Genomic DNA, 25396 nt, shown 5'->3' with positions numbered 1-25396 from the left:
ATTTAATTTAATTTTTAAAAAGAAAGACGAAAGGTAGATGGAAACACTTTTTTTAAATGACCTAAAAATGTCCAAAAAGGAAGAGGAAAAGCAGAAAATTGCTAATTAATGTCCACAACATTGCCCAAAAAGTCTGAAAACTGATCTAAAGGCAGGGAAGAAAATGTTAAAAAATTACCATAAAATGTCCACAAAAATGTCAGAAAATATATATATATATTTTTTACATATTTATATTTATTTTTAGATAAAATATTCTTTAAATTAATATGATTTAGATAAAAAAAACTAAAAATTAAATATTCCAAAAATGTCAGTCTAGATTTTTTATTTAATTTAATTTTTAAAAAGAAAGACGAAAGGTAGATGGAAACACTTTTTTTAAATGACCTAAAAATGTCCAAAAAGGAAGAGGAAAAGCAGAAAATTGCTAATTAATGTCCACAACATTGCCCAAAAAGTCTGAAAACTGATCTAAAGGCAGGGAAGAAAATGTTAAAAAATTACCATAAAATGTCCACAAAAATGTCAGAAAATATATATATATATTTTTTACATATTTATATTTATTTTTAGATAAAATATTCTTTAAATTAATATGATTTAGATAAAAAAAACTAAAAATTAAATATTCCAAAAATGTCAGTCTAGATTTTTTATTTAATTTAATTTTTAAAAAGAAAGACGAAAGGTAGATGGAAACACTTTTTTTAAATGACCTAAAAATGTCCAAAAAGGAAGAGGAAAAGCAGAAAATTGCTAATTAATGTCCACAACATTGCCCAAAAAGTCTGAAAACTGATCTAAAGGCAGGGAAGAAAATGTTAAAAAATTACCATAAAATGTCCACAAAAATGTCAGAAAATATTATTTTCTTTTTTTTACATATTTATATTTATTTTTAGATAAAATATTCTTTAAATTAATATGATTTAGATAAAAAAAACTAAAAATTAAATATTCCAAAAATGTCAGAGTCTAGATTTTTTATTTAATTTAATTTTAATTTAATTTTTAAAAAGAAAGACGAAAGGTAGATGGAAAACTTTTTTTAAATGACCTAAAAATGTCCAAAAAGGAAGAGGAAAAGCAGAAAATTGCTAATTAATGTCCACAACATTGCCCAAAAAGTCTGAAAACTGAAAAAATATATATATATTTTTTTACATATTTATATTTATTTTTAGATAAAATATTCTTTAAATTAATATGATTTAGATAAAAAAAACTAAAAATTAAATATTCCAAAAATGTCAGCGTCTAGATTTTTTATTTAATTTAATTTTAATTAAATTTTTAAAAAGAAAGACGAAAGGTAGATGGAAAACCTTTTTTTAAATGACCTAAAAATGTCCAAAAAGGAAGAGGAAAAGCAGAAAATTTCTAATTAATGTCCACAACATTGCCCAAAAAGTCTGAAAACTGATCTAAAGGCAGGGAAGAAAATGTTAAAAAATTACCATAAAATGTCGACAAAAATGTCAGAAAATAGATAGCAAAAAAAGGCAGGAAAAAAAACATCATAAAATGTCCAAAAAGGAAGAATAGGCAGAAAACAACCATATTATGTCCATAAAATTGTCAAAAATTTGACAGAAAAGCGAAAAAGTCTAAAAATGTATGAAAAACAAAGTCTGAAAAATTACAAAATAAAAATTCAAAAACGGAAGCTTAAAAGATAGAAGAAAATGAATCTCAAAAGTATTAGATGCTGCATATTTTTCTGTTCCAATTAGCACTGTCTAGGGCCCTCATTACATTCGACTAACACTAACTGTTTCCTTGATCAAAATCGTCAATTATTTTGTGTCTCCGGGCAGATTTTTGTGTGTTTATTTATTTGGCCTAGAATGGCTCTTTTGACAGTAAAGGTTGCCAACCCCTGCCTGAGATAAACACATTTATCCATAAATACATAAAATGAACAACAATCAAGTCATCAAGTCGAGCTCTTAACTGTCAATCAGTCTCAATGTTAGTTCTCAAGTCATGAAAGAAATGACTGGACGGGGCGTGTCCATGTGGGTGTGTCCATGTGGGCGTGTCTCACCACCAGCTTGGCCAGCGACATGAAGCTGGTGAGGTTGTTCCACACGCGGCTGATGTCCTTCAGCAGCTGCTGCAGCTTCTCCGAGCACACCGCCGTCGCCTTGACGCCCAGCTCCACCCGCCTGGTCACGCGGTACACCTCCACCACACCTGACGCATACGCACGCACGCACGTGCGTTGTAGCATGTAGCATGTAGCATGGAAATGAGTGCGAACGTGTGCAATGTGTGCGCTTACCCAGCAGATACTCCATACCCTGAGCGGATTGGATGACCTCGGTGCACACGGAGGAGCTGCTGATGCCGTTCAGCGTGTTGTTGGCTTTGGTGATGACCTTGATGCGGGAAGATAGGGCATGCAGATGTGTCATAAAAAAGCAGTTTAACATGTTTATTTTCGCCAAGGCTGAAAAATGCAAGTGTACTTTGCCAACATGTAAATAAGAGCCGTAAATAGAGAAAGTTTGGCCAACTCGGCTTCAGCAGGGTAACAACATGGCGTCCATATGTCATGTGACCAACAGTTGACCAATCACAGCTGCTGGTCACATGATATATGGACACCATCTTATTGGCCAAACTCTCTCTATACATGGCTCTGGCACTAGTGGTAGATGGGCTCCCTCTAGTGGTACGTGAAAGAATCACTGAATTAAATTTGTTATTCTTAGCGAAAGTAGATCATAATAATAATAGTAGATAAATAATTTCTCTTTTATATTAATTCATGATTCATTTTCTTTTCTAGCATAAGCCTAACCTATATACATGGGAAGTAGACTTTGAAAAACAATTGTATATTAAATCATAATCGCAATATTGAGGGATAAAAATCGGAATTAAATTATTTTTCAAAGTGGTTCAGACCAACATTGGACAGCTACTGTAATAAGAGGAAAAATATTTTAAAAAGTACAAGTATTTGTCAATTTAAATTTTTTTATAAAAAAAATCATTTTGCTAAATACACTAGGGAGGAATAATAACAAAACAGTCCTTGAAAGTACAATGTTTGTTAAGACATTTACAAATAATGAGTTAATAAAGTAAAAAGTGAGGTAAAACCGGGATAGGACTAGTTGCTTCATCCTATTCCATTTCGAACAGCAATTTTTTTCTTTTGTAAATGTTTTTTATTTTGTAGTCAGTTTTTATTATTTAAGAAGAACAAAAACAGTTATATTTCACACTTGTTTTGTGGAGTAGCTGGTTTAACGTCTCCGTTTGCTGTTTGTTTTTTGACACAATTGTCAAATTATGCTCTTTTGTTGTATTGTCATTTTAAATTTTGGAAATAAAGTATTATAAAAAAAAAATTATCAATGATGGAAGTACCTTCAGGTACATGAAATGATGTTGAGGTGTTGAATAAGTACAAACCTCAAGAGCACTTTCCAAACACCGCTGCCACTCGTAAGCATAGCGCTCGCTCTCCTGCAACATCACAAACCGAGAGCCGTCAATAAAAGTATTTTGAAAAACCTGATATTTAGTGGTCCTGATGGGTTACCTCCACCTCCCCGGTCAGATCCTTGTACTTGTCTCGGATGACGGGCAAGGTGGGCTTCTCGCTCAGGGTGCTCGATCGGTCTCGAAAGGGCTGCTCTGGAGGCAGCGAAGCGGGCAGGCGACCGATCTCCTTCTCTCCCAGGCTGTGACTGCGCTTGTGGGAGCCTGAAGGTCAGAAATGGGACACATTTTCATTGAGTTTAATCACATACAGTAGCTGGCTTTGTGTTACGAGCAAAAATGTGACACTTTGAGCTTCAGATACTCCGCCACTAGATGACGGCAGCAAATTTCACGACATGAAAGTACAGGTGTGCTTTGTGCTCACATTTTCCATTTAATGTTCAGGTATTTTTGCCGCAGTGGTATTTTTAAGGGGAGTATTTGGTAGGGCTGGAATGAATTAATAGCATTTCCATTCATTCCATTGAGTAAAGGTGATTTGCGATATGAATTGTTTGAGTTATCAGCGCTTCATTCTGCCTGGAAAAAAAGCAGAATGACTAAACAATTTGGGACAAACAATAATGACACACCAGATGGATGCATAAATAGTCATCAATGAATAATTGATTGGCACGCAAATACTAGCAGGCCGCCACTGGAATGCGAGCAAGCTTATGCCAGGTGAGGCACGTGAGCAAAATGTCTTGGCTGAGGTAACACGAGCACCACCGCTACCCATCAGCCTCACCCCCTGCAGAGACATGCGTCACCCTCCCCATATATGATCCTCTTACACTTGCACTTGGCAAACAAGACAACGCGAAAACAAATAAAATGCAGCTGAGGTAGATCAATCTTTAGCAAATGCGCGGGAAACGTTAAATAAATTATTCACAGCGCATAACGCCGTCCTCAAAGTGATGCGGTTCATCAACGCGTTGCCCTTTGCCGAGCCATTCTCAGCAATCATCAGTGCCATTAAGCCTGTCATCTCAACGCCGCCATCTAATGCCTGACAGCTTTATTGCACCCTGAAGGGGGAGCGGGAGGGAGGGCCAGCGAGGGTACACACTTCCATGTTTCTACGCTATTATACAAACCTTTTCATAATGTTTGTAAACAACGGGTTTTTAGAACAGCAAAACGCAAGTGACTACTTGTAAATCAAAAGGCCACAGGGTGTTAAGTAACAAACGCAATGACAAATACATCACTTCACCGAACAGATTAGGGCTGTCACTAACCACCTCCCTTAAAAAATGTATACATTTTTTCATGTATTTATTTTTTGTTAATCTACTAGGGTTGAACATGAGTTGAATTGAATCGGTACAACTACTCATTATTTTCTGTACATATGCATTATTGAACACCAAAATTAGCCTATGCTATACGTTTAGCAATCACAATGAGCATTAGCGCGCTAGCACTTACCTTTTAAAGTAAACAAACACAAACCACCATTTAGTTCACACATACATCATTTTAACTACATAGTGGATACAACTACTAAAAACCAGGAAGTAGGAAGTCCCGCCTCCTCCGTGGCATATACCCCGTTAGCTTATGCTAAACGTTAGCAATCGCGATTAGCATTAGCGCACTAGTGATTACCATTTAAGGTAAACATAACTACCATTTAGTTCTGTTATGGAAAATAATTATTCAGCACATATTAACATAAGTTTATTGCCTACTGTATTTTGGACACCTGTGTTTTCGTTAAAGAGCTTTTCATTCCTTGGACATTTTCCTGAAATGTTCAAACCTTTTGCAACATTAGTCGGGACACAAGTTTGGGTTTTTTAACAATGATAATAAGGTTATGGGAATATGTGCTATCATGATTGAAAAACAGACAAACAAACAAAAAGATCTCACCTTGAACAGACAAGTCAAATGTGGCCAGCTCGTTCTTGATCATCTCCTCGCTGGATTTGACTTTAGGCTGCGCGCTAGCCTTCAGGAAGTCGGACTTGCCAAACTTCGGCTTGTCTCCCTGGAAGGCACCAAAGTCGTCCGAGGTCTCGCTCGGGTTGGCCTCCGAGCCAACGTCGCCGGGCGAGTCGGGTTTCTCAGAAACGGTGCCGGCGAAGTCCCCAAAGTCGTCTTCGTCTTCGCCGCCCTGCTGTTCCCTACCGGCGAAGTCGGCGAAGGCTTGGAATTTCTCGACCTCGGCGCGGACGGACGAGGCGATCTTGGCAGGTGAGGCGGCCGAGATGCTGTCCGTGTTCAGTTGGGCTTTTCGAGTCGGCGTAAAGGGCGGCGGGGCGGCCCCACCGTTGCCCTGCGGCTTCTGGGGCTCGCCAGTGACGCACTCCTCCCGGTCAGACCAGTCATAATTGGCCAGGCTGCTGAGGCCCGAGGTCCCGAACGGGTCAAATTTCATGTCGTCTCCCTCTGCAATGACAACACAGACATGCCAGTGCGTCCTGGGAAAAGCGAAGATGCTGAGTGACAAACTGAAGACCGATGACAGACATTCGTGTCCTTTCAAAGGGTGCCGAGTCTTCAAGTGATCGCTCTTCTTTTCTAATGGTAGACTTACCTCTGACAGATGAAAATATACAGTGAGCATCATCTGTATCACACATTATAAAGTCATGGTGTTTAGGTTACTACAGTATACAGTGGATATAAAAAGTCTACACACCCAGAGTTTCTTTCAAATAAACAATGTTCAATTCTGTTTTATGTGTCAGTTTTTCAGTAAAAATCTTGTTTTGCCTGGAGAGCAGAATAAATTTGTCCCAATTAAGTATCATAGCTGATATCAGCAGCTTAAAGGTATTTACAGTAGTAGCGCGATGAGTCATATGGTCAGGTGACAATACGAGACTATCGACAAGAGAGCATGACTCATTCAATCTTGTCAACAGCGCAGCCTGGTGGCGGTGCTCGTGCTGTACGGATTTGGGGGGAAATTGTGCTGGTGTGCTGATTCAGTCATTTGAACAAAAATATTATCGAAATTAAATAGTAATTGTGAAAAATGAAAACATACATTTTAGTAGATATAAAAACAAAATCTACAAATAAAAGCCTAACTCTCGAATAAATAATAATAAAACACACAGACACACAAAAAAACAGCAGCATCGTTAAATGCCGCCCAAACTTCTTTTTTTTTGCAGTGTCCAATGCAGCCCCCCCAAAAAAAACAATTTGTGAAATTGACAAGGATTTAGTGCTTTATGTGAAACACTGAAAGGAAGAAAAGAAGGAAAAATAAGACGGCACCCATTTTTGAGCCATACCAAGAGGAATATTTATTACCACAACATGAGAGAAGAGAGCCAGAAAAGGTCACAAAGTAGAAGAGAGGTCTCTCGTTACAAGAAGAGACTTTCGGCAAACTAACACGTGTAAAACTAGACTTCAGATTTGTTGCGTTATACAAGGGCATGCAGAGCAAAGGGGCAGAAAAGAAACAAGTGAAACCAAAGAGAAAGAAAAGCACAAACACCAAAGTGAGAAGGCACGTTCACAGACTCGAATCAGTCATTCGGAGGAGGAAGTGACAAAATCCATTCAGCTACCAGGTTGGAAAGCAACACTTTTTTTGTTTAGGAAAAACTACATTTAGTACCCTTTGAGGACTCAAAAGACATTGAAAAACGCAATGCAGAGGCTATAAATTGGTCATGTTGTATGCTTTTAAACAATTATGTGACGTTATCAAGCACTCAAAGGGTTATAAAGCAGCCAAACATTCTTAACATCCCCCAAAAAGGACTTTAAATTACATCCAAAAAGAATATTTAAAGAGACAGTATCCTTTTTTCCTCTTGTTTTAGTGACGGTTTGTAAGAGCAGTCTTAGTACGACTAGTACTCTATAGTAAAAGCAAACTTTTAATCTACCGGATATCACAACAACTTGTGTCTTCATGACAAACTAAGAGCGTCTATCTCTTGTCATCAAAATAAAATTCAATACATTTTTCTCCCTAACACATAAAATGGCATCTGGGGTGGTCTGTGTACTTGTCAATTTCACAAATTGAAAAAGGCAGCAGGAAGCAGGGCATGATGGGTAAATAGCGGACGAGGAACATATCGTCAAAGCGGACATGACAATTCAGAGCCAAAACAACAACAACAAAAAAAACGATAACAGATTCCTTCTGTGCACTGTATCGGAAAGCCACTTGACAAAAGGAATACTGTCTCTTTAAGAGTGTCGAGCACGCGTGCATGTTCAGAAACAGGCGGCGCGTCAAACTGGGCTGAACAACACAAGATGCTCTGTGGCTCTCCAAAAAACGCTTTTAGATAAAAATAGACTTGAAAGGAGCCGTTACAGAAAAACAAGAGCTTTGTTGGAATGCGTCCATGTTTGTGTTAATGCTTCGGTGTCCTAAATGTCTTCATCTATAAGGCAATGGCGATGCACAACTGGATTGAATCATGTTGTTCATGAAAACATGACTGATGAAGGTTCTAAATGAATGACTGAATGAATAAGTGAACGGATAAGTAAATGGTCCGGATAGAAAGGGCATGATTTGAACACGCAATTTCGCTGGGATGAGGTCGACCCACTGGTCTGAATATATGACCGGATAGCCGATAGCCCATACACGGCCCTGCAAGCCGTTGAAGTCACAGGGCGGCCATCTTGCTCCTCCCATCTCACAAACAGACTACTGTATAAACTGCATGGTATACGTACAGATTATACATATACAGCTCGTAGGCAGTTAGTATAGGGCCAAGGGCGGGTGCGGGGGCGGGGGCAGGAGTGCGGGGGTTTGTGCCGGGGTGGTCACAAATTTTTAGAAAGTAAAAAAATAAATAAAAATAACAAGTGGACAATATGTGCTGCTTTTAAGAACCCCTTTTTCTTTTAAATCGCTCAGTTCCTTAGACCCCAATATTAAATTTGGCTGAGGCACTCCGCCCACCTTCTTTTAAATAGCCTTCCACGCAGTGTCAAGTGTAATTTTTTGTGATTTTTCTTGAATGGCAGACCACAAATGGCTCCCGGGCCGTAGTTTGAACACCACTGGTTTAAGCAGTTGTGAACGTGCATATTTGCTGATATTTTTGGGGGGGAACCTATTCTCTGTTATTTGCTGAAAAAACTCTCCTATTTGCTCATTTGTGCTCAGGCCAAAGCCATGTCTAATATGAAAATATTACTTTGACGCCATCTCATGGCATGTTGCTGGCAAGGATGCTGAAGTGAGGGCAGCTTTAGCTCATCAGGCCTTGTCAACCTTGTCTAATGGGAAAAACTGCTTTGCTGCCATCTTGTGGTATCTATAGCGAAATGACAAACCTTTTTCGGTAGGTGTCAATTACTAATGGCAGAGCTCGACCTCTAAACACTCTATTGCAAATATAAACAATAAATTACCGGGGCGATTTTCAAATCTTTCTAGCGGTTTTAAAACATTAATTTCCCCTTCAAGTGGACATCTTAAATGATGACAACAAAGGAGGCAAGACAATGTGGACATCAATGGAGCAACAACTACTAGAATTAAGAGGATTTAAATAAATAAATAAATAAATAGATATAGAGATAGATAGAGAGATAGCTAGATAGATAAATGAGATGAATGCTAAAAGTTGAAATGGAGGATGATGCTTGACATCCAATCTGATATGTTACTATATTGTGAGTGTTTTGAACATACTGTGTGTGTGTGTGTTTGTGCGCATGAGTGTGAGGGCCCCTCACCAGAGCAAGCGCACTAGTTCCTCACCTGTAGCGGGCGGCTGGTGAGACGAGAGCCCCGTCAGATCCAGCGAGCTGTCCGACATCACGTGCTTCAAGTCCCCGCCCACGTCGGTGAGCTTCATGTCCAGCTGCACCGACAGCGCGTCCTCAGAGTCGTCCTTCCCGGCGCTGCTGCCCCCGATGGACGGGAGGTCCAGGGATTTGACCGAGGCGCAGTCCTCCTTGCCCTGCTTGAAGGCGGCCACCTTGTCCACCAGGGTCTTTTCCGAGGCGCCGAGCGCCGTGCAGAATTTGGACGACTGGAAGTCGGCAAAGTCGTCGCCGCTGTCCTTAGTGTCGTCGTAGGCCAGGCCGCCGCCTTCTAAGGACAGCTGCTTGAACACGTCGTACTTGTCCGAGCTCTGCTGAGAGGAGGTCTCGCTTTGGACCGCCGCGCTGCTCTCGCTTTTGGGCTCCCCGCCAGAACTCCCGAATGCCATGAAGTCCGCAAAATCGTCCTGTGGTGCCACCGCCGGAGCTTGAGAGGCCTCTGAGGACGAAGAGCCAAATAAGGCGAAGTCCCCAAAGCCGGCGGGCTTGGCGCCACCCGGCGCGAGCACCAGAGAAGGAGGTAATGTACCGGTTTGCGTGTCGGCGGCAGGCAGCGCGGAGGGAGCGATGGAAGAGAAAAGATCCAGGTCTGCCATGTTGAGAGGGTTTTTGGCTTGAGAAACAGAAGCGGCCGGTGGCTGCTGTAGAGATTGTGAGTTGGGGAAAGCAGAAGGGAAGGCGGGCTGGAAGATTTTGGCCTGATCCGAAGGCTCTAGTGGGGAGACGCTGTCTGCGGTTTTAAAGTCCGTGAAGCCGTCGTCAGTTCGGACGGACTTGAAATCGGCAAATCCCTCGCCTGCGAACCAAAAAAACACAACAAAACTGTAGTGTACAGAAAGAGAGCATCTACCACTAACTTAGAAACGCTCAAAAAAGAGATCGTCACACTGCACATACTGGAAAAACACTTCCAGGGGAGGATCTGAGGAAAGCCTGACTCATTAAAAAGGTCTGCCAGTGACAAATTTAACAATTCGGCGCCAGTGTACTTCCAGGTGGCTACCCCTGACCTGAACTGAAAATGATGACAAAAACTTGCGTATAGTGTTGCACTGCCAGATATTACGACGGTGTATTAGGGCCACGTATAAATATATATTTTTTAGAGGGCGAGGGTGAGGGCAATATTCTGAGAAAAAAAAAAATGTAAATTTGCCACTTTTGCGAGTTTATTAAGTGGCAAATTTGCGACTTTATAAAGTGGCAGATTTGCGAGAAAAATAAATACACGTAGCGTACTACTCGGATGTTTTGCCAATACTTTCCGGTCGGGTTTTCAAAAATGGAGATAGTAATGGCTTTAACCATATCATGTTAAGCATTCCCATTTTGAAGTGTTGGGCAAGGACGCCTTGCTTTGCGAACCCTGAGGATCAAGCATTTAAGTTAATTTGTTCAAATGTATATTTACATGTACATTTATGTTTCCAGAATTATTATTTACACATTCATACATTTTGGTATTTTTTTGTACACGTGTCGTCTCCGTCATTCACTTGCATTTACCTAAAGTGTGCTAGCTTCTGATTGGTTCGTGTTAGTCAGCTGATAGGGGATCAGGAAGTGTTGTCGCTCAAGCTGCCGTGTATGACGAGTAAAGTTTAATTTAAGAATGAATCAGTCTCCATCCTGCCTTTTCATTTTATAAAAAGTGTCCTATTAACCAACGAATCCTCACATGATTACATTATAGCTATGATACATGTATTTCTCGTAAGTTTCTGAGGGTTTTTTTCTCGCAAACCTGCCACTTTATAGTCGCAAAGTTTTTTTTCTCTGAATATTGCCACCATCCTCTAAAAAGAAAATATTTATACGTGGCCCGTGTGTGAGGATGTCGTCAATAGTTATCCGGAGAAGATTGCAAGACCGTCCACAGTCAGTCATGAAGTAAAAACACTCAGAATACACTCTAGAAATAATCAGTAGCTCATCCAATGTTGAATGAAATGGAAGAGACACACTGCAGACTAAGAGCACGACTTACTGGACTTGTAAGACTGGTCCATATTGCAAACTGTTCTAATGAAACGGGGAAGGGGAAAAAATGGGATCAACATTGAAGCTGTAGAAAACAATCTAACGTAACAAGTGAATTACAGCACACCCTACTTCGTTTCATCTTTACAAAACTTAAAATACAAAGTAACGTTGGTCTTAAACGTCGGGTGGTAGTTAGTGTAAAAAATTTGCGCTAGTGTGGGTATGTAAACATGGAAGTAAAAACTTCTTACCTAGTGGTTTCTTGTCAGTAGGATTTTCTAAGTGTCTAAACACGCTGTATTTGTCCCCCCCATCTAAGTGGAGGGAAAAAAATGGAATGTAAGGTTGAAAAAAAAAAAAAAAGAAGAAGCATCAAACAAATACTAACACACACACAGGATGTCAAACTTGTACCTGAGGTCGGGAGCGTGACTTCGGTGGGCTGATCTACAGAAAGCTGCTTGAAGACGGCGTACTTATCAGAAGAGGCTGAGGAGGCCCCAGACAGAGGTGTCAACATGGCAGGTGCGCTGAAAGATATTAGGCAGGTGCGAGACCATCACATTAACTCATTCACTGCCATTGACGGCTATAGACGTCAAAAATTCATTTGAACTATTTCTATTAGTTTAACATTTTTTTCCCACTTTTGTTAACAAGAGTATAAAAACCTATTGTAAATTTAGAACAGATATAAATTGTGTGATTAATCGTGAGTTAACTATTGAAGTCATGCGATTAATTACAATTTAAAAAAATTAGCGCGATTAATTTTTTTACTCGTAATTAATCGCATGACTTCACTAGTTAACTCACAATTAACTCTTTGACTGCCAGACGTTTTTAGAAAAGGGATGCCGTGGGTGCCAGCCGATTTAAGCATTTTGACTGATCTTTCAAGGTCCACAGAAAAGTATGTGTTTGGACTATGGAAACACACATACTACCAAATGAAAGATTGGACTCTCATCTTTCATCAGAAAAAAAAAAGTTTGTTTCTACCTTATTCCGTTCTTCAGTAATCAACAATAGAAAATGGTTACTTTCACCGAAATGCTCTGTTTTGAAACAAACGTCTTTTAACGTCCTTGGCACTCCTCTGTAGGATTTTACTAAACGTTATTTAACGTTTTTGGCAGTCAAAGAGTTAATCACAAATGTTATAGCTGTTCTAAATGTACAGTAAAAAATCTAGATTTTCATACTCTTGTTGACAAAAAAAAAAGTTAGACTAATAGAAATAGTTCAAATGAATTTTTGACGTCTATAGCCGTCAATGGCAGTGAATGAGTTAATAAGCATCTATGGGCTGAAGATGAAGTTTTATGGAAAGTTTTTAGGGTATGTCGGAATTAAAGTAGTAAAGAGGTGGTTGACTGTGGTAAGTGCAGCGTGAAAAGGGCTCAACACCGAGACGCTTTGTGATGACAAGCATACAATTGTTGTCGATTCCTAACAAGCTTTTTTTTGTCGCGCTCTTTATTAAACTACAATGTCAGTCCAAAAGTCTCCACCGTCCTTACAAACGTGAAGGAAACTTAACACCGCTGAGATGCCAGATAATTTAGTTCCGCCTCATCTTCATCTCTTGATGTATAATTGCCTTTCCGTTTCGGCTGGTGAAGTAATACGGAGGAATGAACTAATCGAGCGCCCGCTGAAATTAATTCATTAGGAGCTGACCCAAACTCATTGTTATGGCGAAGAGCTTCGGCCAAGGTAGAAATGAGACTTAACGGAGCACAATATGCAGGATGACCACGCTTTAATGAGGAAGCGCTGGGGCTGAATATGAACGCGTTACCTGTTTTGATGCTGCGCCGCTGCGCTGGCGGGGAATTTTGCGCTCGACTCCCCCTGGAAGTCAGTGAATGCCTGGTCACCGGTTCCGGCCTTGGGTGCCTCCTGGAAGTCCTGGAAGTCGTCGTCTTCTACTTTGGTCCCCTTAAGGTGTGGAAGAACAAGTAACTTTATAGTACAGCTATAGTAACAGTTTTATTAGTCCACATTTAGCATTTTGTGTTAGCATTGAGCTAGCAAACGAATCTGGTTTGAGTAAATACACAACATATAATCCTATTTTTTGTTGAGTTTTACAGTAAATTTTTAACTGGCCTAGCATCATTTTTGAAGACCCGCTCACCATCTGCCAAATTGCACAATAATAGCAGAATAACATCTCAATCTTCTCGCGAGAAAAACCTACGTGGAAATTTTTTTTGGGGCACTCGTAAGTCACAAGTGTTACCTGAGGAGGGAAAGTCGCAATGAAGTTGGCGGGTGCGGGAGCCGGCGGCGCCGCCGTCATGGGAGGCATGCCAGTCGGGGGTGGGGTGGGCATGGGCATGGGCATGGACACTGGCGGGTGGGTCATCATGGGCTGCTGATGCTGGGGCATGACAGGTGCTAAGGCCATAGCGAGGGCATGCAGATTGGGCACCGGCGGAGACGGGAACTGACTGAGGATTTCCACATTCATCGCTGGTAGGCCGCTCTGAAACGCACAAATATTATTTTTCATCAACAATACAGTTTGACAAATCACTGATCTCGCCCGCCACGTCCTTGATGATAGATTTCTCTCAAGGTGCATTATTTTAATAGTACTTTCCAGTTTATGAAATTCAAGTCGGAATACAAACGTCGGTAAATAAATAAAAAATTTACAAAAAAAAATTAAAATTAAAAAATTAAATTAAATGATCATTAAATACGTTCAATGTAATAAATATTAAACAATTAAAATTCTATTTGACAATTTAATAAATTAATTGACCATTTAAATAATGATTTTACATTATAATTTAGCAGTTTGTATTTTCTATGCAAGTTTAAAACAACAGATAAATTACATATTGGTTATGAAATCACGTTCTGGGATAAATACTAGTAAATATATTTTTCAATGTCATTAATTAATGCAGTTTAAATTAACTTTATTTCATCTACTTACATAGCCTAAAATGTTGGCACAAACAACAACAAATATAAATAGCATAATGAAATAAACGGCCTAATAAAAACAAATTACATAAATTATAAATTTTTAAAAAAATCCATTAAATGCATCAAAATGGCCGTTCTTGTCACTACAGTTTCACCTGCGCCACACCAATCAGCGCCAGCACGGTGTACAACTCCTCCTTTGTCAGCATGCCAGGTGTTGTGCGGTTGGCCGACGCCCAGATTTGGCCCAAGGCCTCCCGCGGAAGACCCGACGACATGAGAAGCGGATACAGCTTGGCCGTGTCGATCCCGGCCGGGGTCATGCTGAACTCTAGAACCTTCTTGAACATCTCTGAGGGCAGAAAAGCAAGAAAATGTTGCTTTTTGAGAACTGACTAAACGTTTCGGAGTCAATTTGACCCCTTAGCCACATGTACCAGAATGTGGTTATTTCATTACTTTTTCAGATTTTTTATTTTTTTAACCCCTAAAGAATGTATTTATTTAAACTTGGCACCATTACAACATATCAAAATCCAAAGATTACCTGGGATGAGGCTGTCGTTGTAAAGCCAAGCTGGCGGGATGGACTGGATGTGTTCTTGTTGTGGATACACGCCAACACCCCCTGTGGCAATCAAACACACACACACAGTTATTTTTGTTGTTGTAGTATCAGCTTTGTAAGGGAATACGAGTTGCCAGTTGCCAAGCCTCTTGGCAGCAGAGCCCCTGCTGGTATCCAAAAAAATCCACAAAAATCATCACTGGAAAGCTCGTGCAGATGTAACGCACAAAAATGGGATTTACCATTTGATTGTACTGACCCAGATTGTTGTTTTAGGTTAATACAATGCAATGGTACCTTAAGTTACGAGCTTTTCAGCTTACAAGCCATCGCTAGGTTTAATTTTTTTCTTTATATTTCTTTAACCAAAACCAATAATGACTACGCCCTCACTAAAAATGGGCTTGTCATTTCATATGCAGTAGATTCCACAATGACAGCAATGCACTAAAGCAGAGAGTATCATAAAGCATTAACGCCAACAGAATCACGAACCCGTGTTACATTCATAAATACCTGCTTGCCTCATCAACGATATTAGCTAGCATGCTACCCCTCAATAACGTGCTTGCACAAACTGATGTGACATCACACGAGCAAACAAATGTGCGTACTAGTACTGTGCACAAACGCTATTAAGTCATCAAACTCAACAATTGGTATTTACATATAGAATAAAAAATATTCTGGAATAAAGGTTAAAAAAGTCAACTATATGATTCAAGTAAGTTAAAGTTGGAACAAATTAAACTTGTAAAACAAGGTAGCATTGCACATCATTGTCAATTTATATCTTGTCATTTCTATGAAGAGCCTCAGTGTTTGCCTTGACGTGAAAGATAAATAAAAACATCAGCATAGAGCAAAAAGTCAATGTTAGGCCAAAGCAGGCAGCAGGAAGCGGCAGCAATTATTTCCACAAGAGTCCGACAGACACATTGAATGCAGAAAACCTGGAAATAAATGTAGGAGGAAGAGAGTAAAGGTTTGCCCCACTTTACAACGATCCGATTTCTTCAAAAAGACGTCAGCTTGATTTGATTCAAACGCCAACAAAAATTGCTAGAAAAGCCGACAACGGCGTAGTAGAAGAGAGGAAGCTGCGATTTTAGTGGCAGAAGACACTGCGGCGGTCTCATAAGAAACGGGCTTCTCTCACCGCTGCCGCCACCGCTTTGAGGGGAGGGCTTGGCGCAAGTCGGGGGGGCCTCGGGTAGCCTCTCCGTGACGAAGACCGACTTGAGACCCAAGTCCCCGGAAGCCGCCGCCCAGTTCCTGGCCTTACTGCTGCTTTGAAACTGGGCGGAAACTCGAGCTTTGGGACTCATTGCTGTCAAAGTCTGCCTGGCTTTAAAGTTCAAGTGCGCCGTCTTGCCGGCCGTGAGGTCGCAAGAGGAGAAAAGTTTCTCTTCCAGGGACGGGCCTAGAAAAAGGTGCGAATGGGGAACAAGCATCTTTTTTTCATCTGACAACCTGCCTTTTTCATTCAAATGTGACAGCTGCTAAGAATGTTTAGAGTTGCTGCGATGCACAAATGTTTGAATGCAGCTGTTCGTTGCTTGGAATATAAAACCTTTCAACATATCGGTACATACTTACAGGTGGCAAAAGTTTAGGTAGTCTGAGATTTGCACCACTAGTAAACAATCTCTTACATGGTACATGCTAGTTTGAACGTAATTAATAGAGCCAGTCATTTTTAACTTCCTGTCACAACATCAATACCCAAAAATAAGAATTACTCACCAAAAAAAAAATAAAAAATCTTAATAAATGACTTTTTGTATTGTTAATAATGAATGAATATATTATTCGGCCGTGCTTGCTTAAAATATTTTTTTTTAACAAGCATATTGTTAAGATTAGAAGTGTATTTTTAACTTACTGTCACATAAAAAATATCAAGTGTGCTTGATTAAAAAAAAAAAAAGTCCCTTGTTTTCTGAAGACTTCCAAATGCAAAAAAGGACTAGCAACTATAATGTTAGGCGTACAATAAAAAAGATCACATTGAATAATTGGTTAATTTATGCAACGGCGTATTTGGGCCACGTATAATTATATATATTTTTTTATTACTTAGAGAAACAAAAATCACCAAACTTGAATAGTTGCGACATTATAATGTGGCAAATTTGCGAGAAAAAAACCCACACAGATTTATGAGAAATAAACCCGTAAATTTGTGACATTATAAAGTGGAACATTTTCAAATAAAAAATTGACAAATTTTTGTGAAATAAACTCGCATATTTGTGTGGGGGAAAAAAACTTGTCAGAAATACGCATAGCCCTACTAGGATGCTTGTGCAAAGTCACAATTCCCAAGTGTGCAAAATGCCTGCCTCGGAAGAACTCGTTAAATTATACTTTTCGGTCGGGTTTTCAAATAAGGAGATAGTAATTGCTTTAGCAGAGATAAAACCATCATATTAATCATTTTCACTTTCAAAAAGGCACTGCCTAGGGAGGGCCATCGAGTCATCTCGCAAATTTGCCATTTTATAAGGTTGCAAATATTCTATTTTTTTCTCTCGTGAATTTGGGAGTTTTTTTCACGGAATATTAACCCCCTCTATAAAAATGTGTATATTTATACGTAGCCTTAATACGCCGTTGCAAATTCATTCTAATTAAACGCAGGTAATAAAACAAAACTTGAAAGAATACTTTCATTATTGAAAAACTATTTGGAAAATTTTACAGCCACATTTTAAAATTATTTTTCTTTACCCCATCAATGAATGACCTGCCAGTTCATTTTTAAATATCAAATGTAGCCCACCCTTGCTTTAAAGCTACCGACGGAGGTCGCGTGCACTAAACAATGAAAACCTTCCGCTAATCCAACGCGTACATAAAGACGGATGGAAAATGAGCAAAAGAAACAATTTACCTTGAAGCGAAGTTTGAGAGCCGCTGTTGATGGCGGAGTGCGGAGGAGCGGCAATGGGAATGGACACAGAGGAAGGGAGGGAAGCGCGGACTTGAGAGGAAAGGGGCGAGTGTGCGCAACCGACGGGACCCTGAACAAAGCCACTAAACTCCTCGTCCTCCTCGGGGAAAGCGGCGGCGAGGGAGCCGATCGTGACGGTCCTGCGGGAGGAGGCCGCGGAGGAAGAGGAGGAGGAGGAGGAAGAGGCGGGCCCTTGAAAGTCACTAAATTCATCATTGTCCTCGGACAATGGCGGGGGGAGGGAGGGAGTGGCGACAGACGAGTGGGGTGATGACGATGATGATGATGATGAAGTCGAGTCTGCAAGAATGAGCAAATCGTGACGATGGAAGACGCGCGCACACACGCACGAAAAATGAAGACGTTAGGATCAAACAGCAAAATTCAATTAGACCTCCCAGAAGGGGGCGCTATAGTAGATTCTAGGGCATGGGTGGGGAAAGTACGGGACACATGCAGCCCGCTCCATTCTTTAGCCCGGGTCACCAAGCATTTTCATTATTTACATTGCGAGCCCTGTAATGCTGTATTAATGAGAATGAATGATTATTTATTTCTTTGTCTATCGTTTATTTTTGTTTGCCAAGCTGTACCTGGCTTCTTGCTCTGCGACGACGGCGTGGGGTGCATCTTGGCGTCCCTGCTGAAACCGTCCAGGTTCCCCTTTATCGCCTCCAGGGCGTCGTCCCGGCTCTTTTCCCCCATCTGAGTGCACACAAAAAAAGAAAAACCGGTGAGCGAGCGAGTGGATGAAAAGCGGGATAAAGAATGCCAGAGACAGTCGGATTTCTCACCTTGGGTTTGACGCTACTGAGCAGCCTGAGCTTCTGCTTCTGCTCCTCGAACTGTCGCCGTTTCCTGTCCTCTTCCAGCATCTTCTGCTGCTGCTCCAGACGCTTCCTACAAACAATCAAATGGAATTGTAACGCAGACACCCTTGAGAATGCCATTCTAAAAATAGATCAAAGGTGTTCTTGCTGCAAACAATGGAAAGCGGACTACTTTCTTTGTTTTATCCTTACCTACTATTTTGGTCAAATCTGACTTCTTTTGATATTTGACATTAGTAAAAAAGTACCCTGAAATTTGATGACTTTACCTCGAGTGACCCAAAATGAACAAAAATTTGAAAATGTCATTCTTTTGTACTGGTGGTACAAAATATATGAACACTTTGTACAGTGAGGTTGTTCCGCATTTTAGATTTACCGGTATAAGTTAAAGAAATGGTGGCAATGGCGGAAATTAGAGCTGCATCGATTACCGGTATTTTAATTTCTAGTATTCTGCCAATTGACTTATCAAGTAATGGGATAAATAATTGATATTGCAGGTGTTTTCTCCCCCCAAGCCTCATGTTCTACTGTGGTTTCTGACTTTTGAGTGTGTATGGCTTTAAAGGCGGGGCCTGACCTGGTGGGTGATATGGGCGTCAGCAAATAAGAGTGTAGAGAGTTAACTCTAAAAGTTGAGTGGGGTCATTAGCAGCTCGTGTTTAACTTTTTTTTTCTTCTTTTTTTAAATAATCTGTGTGCAATCTTTTTGCGATTACGATTTAATATGCTTTTTCCCCCAAAAAATTAGATTTAGGATATGTAAATGTTTTGGTTTTATCGGTTAGGCTTACACTAAAATAAGTGCAAATGAACCATTAATTAATATAAATGAGTTTATTTATCTACTTCAATTACAATGTCTAAATTATTAAGAACTTTATAACTTGCAACATAATTTTTACTATGACAAATTCACAAAATTCTACCAAACAAGTGTGGCGCAAAACAAAAGTCGCAAAAAGATCTATAATTCATGATTTGGTCGAGACTATTATTATATGGGTTTTCTTGGCCCAGGTCAAAAGTGACTAAGAATGTACTGAGTGTGCACATTATTAATTATGATAGAGAAAAGGTGTGTGTTTCTTACTGGTGCTCCTCGGCCATTTGCTTCTGCATGTCAGCGGTATACTGTGGGCCAGCAGCTCTCATGCCCATAAACTGGGGCTGGCCCAAAAACGGCATCCCGGGGGTCTGCATCCCGATCGCCATCCCGGCCTGCGACATACAGTGAACGGTGCTCGAGATGCAAGTTGATTTCATTCTGCGAGCGTGCTTGTAATGCAAGGCAATCATATCTCAAATCATCTTTCCCCACTGAAATGAATGGAAATGCTATTAATCCGTTCCTGCCACTGTTTTTTTGTTTCTGTTTTTTGGGGGGCACCGGTCCACTGCAATAGTGAATGATTGGATGTGTCTAGAACCTACCTGAATTGGCATGGCTCCTGGCGGCATCTGTCCCCCAAAGTTCATTCCCATCATGCTTTGCATATTTGGCTGCATGACCATTGGGAAGCCCTGCTGCTGTTGCTGTGGCTGTTGTTGTTGCTGTTGCTGCTGCATGGGCACCATGCCTGCACAAAAACAACAAACAGCAAAAATGACATTTTGATGTATATTTATTTACAGAATGATGTCTAAATCCACCTATGTACAGTAACAGAATATGTGTACTTCACTACTTCCCACCCCTGATACACACTGAAGGAAAAATTGATAGAAATATAGAGTTGATGACTTTGTGATTGAATTTGCCGAGCAGTTGGGGAAAGATGAGGCCAGCAAGAAGCCAATCTGTTATTCAACAGCTTGGAGCAAAATGAGAGGAGAGGGGAAAAAAAAACCCGCAGACGTTTGGGTTAAATAACAGCCTGGGCCTTATGGAGCCGCAGTGTGATTCACCCATTTTAGGAGAAGGGCAAAAAAAAACAACGTAACTTTGCAGACTTGACTGTAGATAATATCTAGTAGTTGTGTTTATTTCAATTGTGTAAGGTGGCATTTATTGCTAATAAATAAAGAGTATCAATCACATTAGAGTTTTTGTAATCTCTTCCCCATCATCAGCCAAACTACATAAACTGCTAAGAAAATATTCATTTTTTTCCAATTAAAAAAATAAAAGAAAATCAATATGCCCCCCCCCCCCCCCAATGCCCCACCCAAAAAATTATAATAAATAAATTTAATAAAATATTCGGTAGAAATTTATTTAAACATTCATAGGTTAATATTTTAGTAAATGATGGACTTTTCCCCTAGTCATTTAAAACATACACATTTTAATATTACATTACATCTTTGTGCACATCAGATTAAAAGAAATCTCTGTCAAAAAAAAAGAATTAAGAAAAAAATATAATAAAAGCTTGGTAACATAATATTGTGACTCACCTTGCGGCGGTCCCAAACTCCCTCCAACGGGATACATGAAACTAAAGGGGGTGAAAAAAAACATGTGTAAGTATATTTCTCATGTGGCATTTTATGGCTCAATATACGATGTCATCAACCAAACAATTTTAAGTTTTTCATTTGTGTGGTGGGCGTACTTAGAAATGACAAATATTAAGAAATTAAATATTAAAATATTGAAATATTAACCCATTCACTGCCATGTACCATATGTTTATATTCATCAATTGGAATCCAACCATTTACTGCCACTGAAGTGTTTATTCGTCTAATACATTTATCGACAGCTCGACAGTTGTTGTTTTTTAAAGCAACCGCCAGTGAATGAGCCTCACAACTCTTATACAACATCCAAGGACAGAAAAAGTCCTGTTTTATCACATTTTGCTGTTTATGCTGAACAGAACAGAAAAATAGCAACTTTTTGTCTCAAATAAACCTTAACGGACTTTGCTGATAAACAATGTGACGCACACTTTCTGTAATTGTGTCCATTATTATTTCCACCACACGGGCTGGACTTGAGTTTCACCTCTGCTGTATCAGTGTCATCCATTCATTATTTACACGGCTCAGGCTCACGGCATGAAAAATACATGAAAATGAAGAAATAGTTCTCATGCTGCTTGCTCACTAGTACTTAACACTAAATATTGAGAGGATGCTGACTGACGCTTATTGGCCAACTTCTCCTCCATAGTGGTTACCACTTTATTGTATAACTAAGAGCTTTCCATTGTAACAATATCAAATACACTGTTGCCTTCCAGCATTTCACCCTGCGGTGACTGCGTAATGAGTATTTCATGTGACATTAATACGAATTTATAATTCCATATAAATCCATGGATATTAGTTGTTAAAGTTAGTAATGACTTTATCAGCAATCCAGCACCGGAAGTAATGCGCTTGCGCTTTCAGAATAAGAGCATTTTACAGGTAGCGCTGTTACCACAGTGAAAATGCTTTGGTACCTGAGCAGTATTCATGGTTGTTATCGTTTGTACATGTGCTCTTTGTTATTTATCTTTCTTTTATTTAAAAAGTGCTCATAAACACCAACTCCAGTACGTTTTGACAGGGGTCGGTTGGGAAAATGGCTGAATGGCTGCATAGATTTTTTATTTATTTTACTGCACTCAAAAACAGATTTTATTCAATTTGTTATCTTTGTTGTTTTGAATGAAAGGGACATTTTGTTTTGAATATTGGAGTATAATACTGGCATATTTGAATATTAAACCACTATAGGCCCGCGAATGTACGTATTGGCGCTATTGAGGCGACATCACTCACATAAAACGACATAACCACACATTAAAGTAGTCTCGATTTGTATTATAGTTCATAAAAATAACGACATGACTGTCAGACTGTCTTAAATCATCGTGGTCGAATCCTCTTGTGACAGGACCCATCTGCTAACGTTAGCTATGGCAACCAGCCAGCTCGTCAGCCGGCTTCCACCATCAAACCCACTGATGTCGACGCCCTTTTAAAGCCGTCACGATTGACCGCTTAGAGGCTAGACGGATGTAGTTGGTGGATAAATGTCGAAAAACCATGACAAAATGGAGATAAGGAGGATTGTAAATGCGCTCGAGTACCTGCCACCTCCAGATGATCCCGGCCGCAGCGCCATCTTGAGAAGGGCAGTTGCCACAGGCTGGAGATGACGTCATTCAAAAAGGGAACAATAACTTCTAAACCCCGTGTTGAGTCTCGCAGGCGCGCTTTAATCTGTGTTGTTGCAGTGCATCTATTGACCAATAAGTGTCACTGTTTATCTGTCTGACAACCGCGTCGGCCGTTGTGTGTTAAAACGAAGAAAACTTGTCTTGAAACTTTCATTTGAAACCCTGACCCAACCTTCGCCCGTTTTGAATCCAGGCTTAAAACCCTCATTTTAAACATTAAACATGGTTTGGAACACTAATACTTGTTTGCAACCCTAAAAGGATAATACCCTAGATTGAAATACAAAGTTTGAAACCCTAACCCAGGCTTTAAATCACACATTTTAAACCTAACCCTAACCATTGGTGCAATCCCCAATTCAGGCTTGAAACCTAATCCAAGTTTGAACCCCCAACCATGTAATTGTCATGAAATAGGATGATGATGATGTCATTAATGCAATTGCTTCAGGGAATAAAGAAATAAGCAAGGGATTGGGGAAAAAACTGATTTCGGAGGGCTTGAATGAGCACATGTGTCTTGGCTGGGCAACAATGTGAGCAGGCACATTATGTGGAGCTCCCTTGGCATGGAGGCACCATATTTTCACCACTTTAAATGTCAATAGCTGAATATCCATTATTAGCCCCGCAAGAGTGATTAATGGCGTTGCCCATTAGTGATTAGACGGCAGCTCATTACAGATGTTTGCATGTCTTCACGCCCCCAATTGAGGTTCATTAGAAGCCCGATGAGGCTCCATCACTCTGTAGCTGTAGCTGTCTTCTCCTCCTCCTCTGCTGGGAGGCCATCCGCAGATCTGGGATCAGATCAGAGTGGACCCCCCTCCAGGTTGGGCCCCCCTGTACCCATTATACCCCCGTCTGGGTGAATGGTGGTGGGCCGAAAAAGGTGAACATTAACCGGTGTGCCGTAAATCACGCCAAAGTTGCGACAGCATCAGCATGACGACATCAATCTGTCAGACATTCTCCTCGAAACGTGTGAGCAGTTTTAACACCTCGCATCACAATAGAGGAAAAAGCTTTTTGGGCATTTTATAAGACAGATACAACACAATTTGGAAATAATAATAGAATACAAACAACAATGACAATTGACCTTGCGGCGACACATTGAGAGGCGCATGCAACGAGACGGAAAGTGGAAGGCGCGCGCTGAATGCGGCGGCGTGTTTAGCAGCGTCACAAGAAAGGATGCTACATCAACTCCAGCTGGGCCCCAAAGGGCCTCACGGAGGAGGCGGCCCAGCGGGGGTCAGGGGTCAGGGGGCTAATTGGTCACCACTGCGACCCCGGGACCGAGACTCATCTTTGACGCTCTAAACACTTGCGCAGGACACGGAGCTCTTCCATCATCACGCCTCCTCTTTTCTTGTTGTTGTTATGCTGCTCATGATGATGCATGAACAGTCATGGAGATGAGGGTGGTCGCCGTGGTAACGCTGTGTAGCACCACCTACAGTGACGTCGACAAAACCTCTTTTCGGGATGTTATTTTGTTGCTTTTTGTGGAATCTATTTATATTCATCCATCCCTCTGGGTTTATGTGACATAAACAGTATGTATGAATTTGGTGCCTTAGTCAAGGTGGAGGGAATTATTAGTCAATGGGTTTTGCTAGCAAGAAAATAAGATCACAAAAATCTATTGGAACAGCTGAACTTTATTTGGGTTTAAACAGGTATGCTTAAAATGGTGGTAGGTGTATAACTTACACGACTTGTGTTTCCACACGCGAACTTCTGCAAGCACAATTTTCACAGTCTGAGACTCTACGAGGTTTCACAATTGTTGAGTGATGTCATATTGAAGCTGGTCAAATGACTCCCGCGGTCCCCCACCCCCCACCCCCAGCCCCCGATTTTGCAACTCAGATCTCCCGAGTTCAAAGGGTCATTCCAGTGCACACTTTGTGGTATGAGGTTGGAGAAGTCTGACTTCCTACTTTCCTTGAATGCAGCATTAGACAGATCGCTAGCTAGCTAGTTCGCTAGCTAGTTAGCAATCTGTCTATCTCGCCAGATAACTCTATCTATCTATCTATCTATCTATCTATCTATCTATCTATCTATCTATCTATCTATCTATCTATCTATCTATCTATCTATCTATCTATCTATCTATCTATCTATCTATCTATCTCTCTCTCTCTCTAATACATGAAAACAGATGCTTGCAGGGCCCCTTTGTAGCTAGGAGAAAAAAGGTTACAAAAAAAGGGGCTTGCTCAGATCTTTGCAGGCTTCCTGGGTGTGAAAATCAAAGGAGTCATTGAAAAGCAAATTGAGCAACATCAGGGGATTACAAGACTGAACCCAGCGGGACACCGGGCTTCAGGTCAACGTGGGGATACGAGGACACACTGCGGGGAGATACAAGTTGCACTAGTAACTACAACCACATTTGAGGAGGGGTTTAGGGCGAGTCCTCAAAGTTTGCCGCCATGCTTTGCACACAATGTAATTATGGAAACCACAAGTCATAATTTAACAGCCGTCATCAGTCTACTATAAACACTTTCATAATGTTTTTAAACAATTGGTACCCCTCCAAGTTGTTTACCTCACGGAATGTCTTCTTTTCGACTGATACGATGGCTAAAAATGATCATTCAAGCAATTTCTTTAGTTTTCCCAATGATGTGGAAGGGGTTTATTATTATTCGTGGTGTTTAAAAAAAAAAAATCCAGCCCCTAAATGCAGTTG

At 40.4% G+C, this 25396-nt stretch overlaps 1 protein-coding gene across 8 annotated transcripts in view; it reads right to left on the bottom strand.

Annotated features, from left to right (window-relative positions):
• Positions 1-22679, bottom strand: part of synrg (synergin, gamma) — a 30946-nt gene extending 8267 nt beyond the window's left edge. For 4 of the 8 annotated variants that reach the window (XM_077565483.1, XM_077565484.1, XM_077565485.1 and 1 more), the window contains exons 1-20: positions 22597-22679; positions 20969-21009; positions 20003-20148; positions 19662-19789; positions 18530-18635; positions 18329-18440; positions 17676-18035; positions 15939-16202; positions 14759-14839; positions 14367-14563; positions 13514-13759; positions 13070-13209; positions 11680-11795; positions 11517-11579; positions 9218-10078; positions 5386-5904; positions 3560-3723; positions 3430-3483; positions 2288-2384; positions 2051-2199 (exon numbers count right to left, since the gene is read on the bottom strand). In XM_077565483.1, the coding sequence (XP_077421609.1) occupies positions 2051-2199; positions 2288-2384; positions 3430-3483; positions 3560-3723; positions 5386-5904; positions 9218-10078; positions 11517-11579; positions 11680-11795; positions 13070-13209; positions 13514-13759; positions 14367-14563; positions 14759-14839; positions 15939-16202; positions 17676-18035; positions 18329-18440; positions 18530-18635; positions 19662-19789; positions 20003-20148; positions 20969-21009; positions 22597-22631 (3879 nt within the window). In that variant the 5' untranslated portion in view covers positions 22632-22679. The remainder of the gene's footprint in view (positions 1-2050; positions 2200-2287; positions 2385-3429; positions 3484-3559; positions 3724-5385; positions 5905-9217; positions 10079-11516; positions 11580-11679; positions 11796-13069; positions 13210-13513; positions 13760-14366; positions 14564-14758; positions 14840-15938; positions 16203-17675; positions 18036-18328; positions 18441-18529; positions 18636-19661; positions 19790-20002; positions 20149-20968; positions 21010-22596) is intronic. The other 4 variants (XM_077565489.1, XM_077565490.1, XM_077565487.1 and 1 more) reach the window with 3 other exon arrangements.
• Between the last annotated feature and the right edge of the window lie 2717 nt (positions 22680-25396).

Source organism: Vanacampus margaritifer, chromosome 5, assembly GCF_051991255.1.
Source record: "Vanacampus margaritifer isolate UIUO_Vmar chromosome 5, RoL_Vmar_1.0, whole genome shotgun sequence".
Classification (NCBI taxonomy): domain Eukaryota; kingdom Metazoa; phylum Chordata; class Actinopteri; order Syngnathiformes; family Syngnathidae; genus Vanacampus; species Vanacampus margaritifer.
Note: the sequence above shows the minus strand (reverse complement) of the source record. Positions and strands in the feature narration are given on the sequence as shown.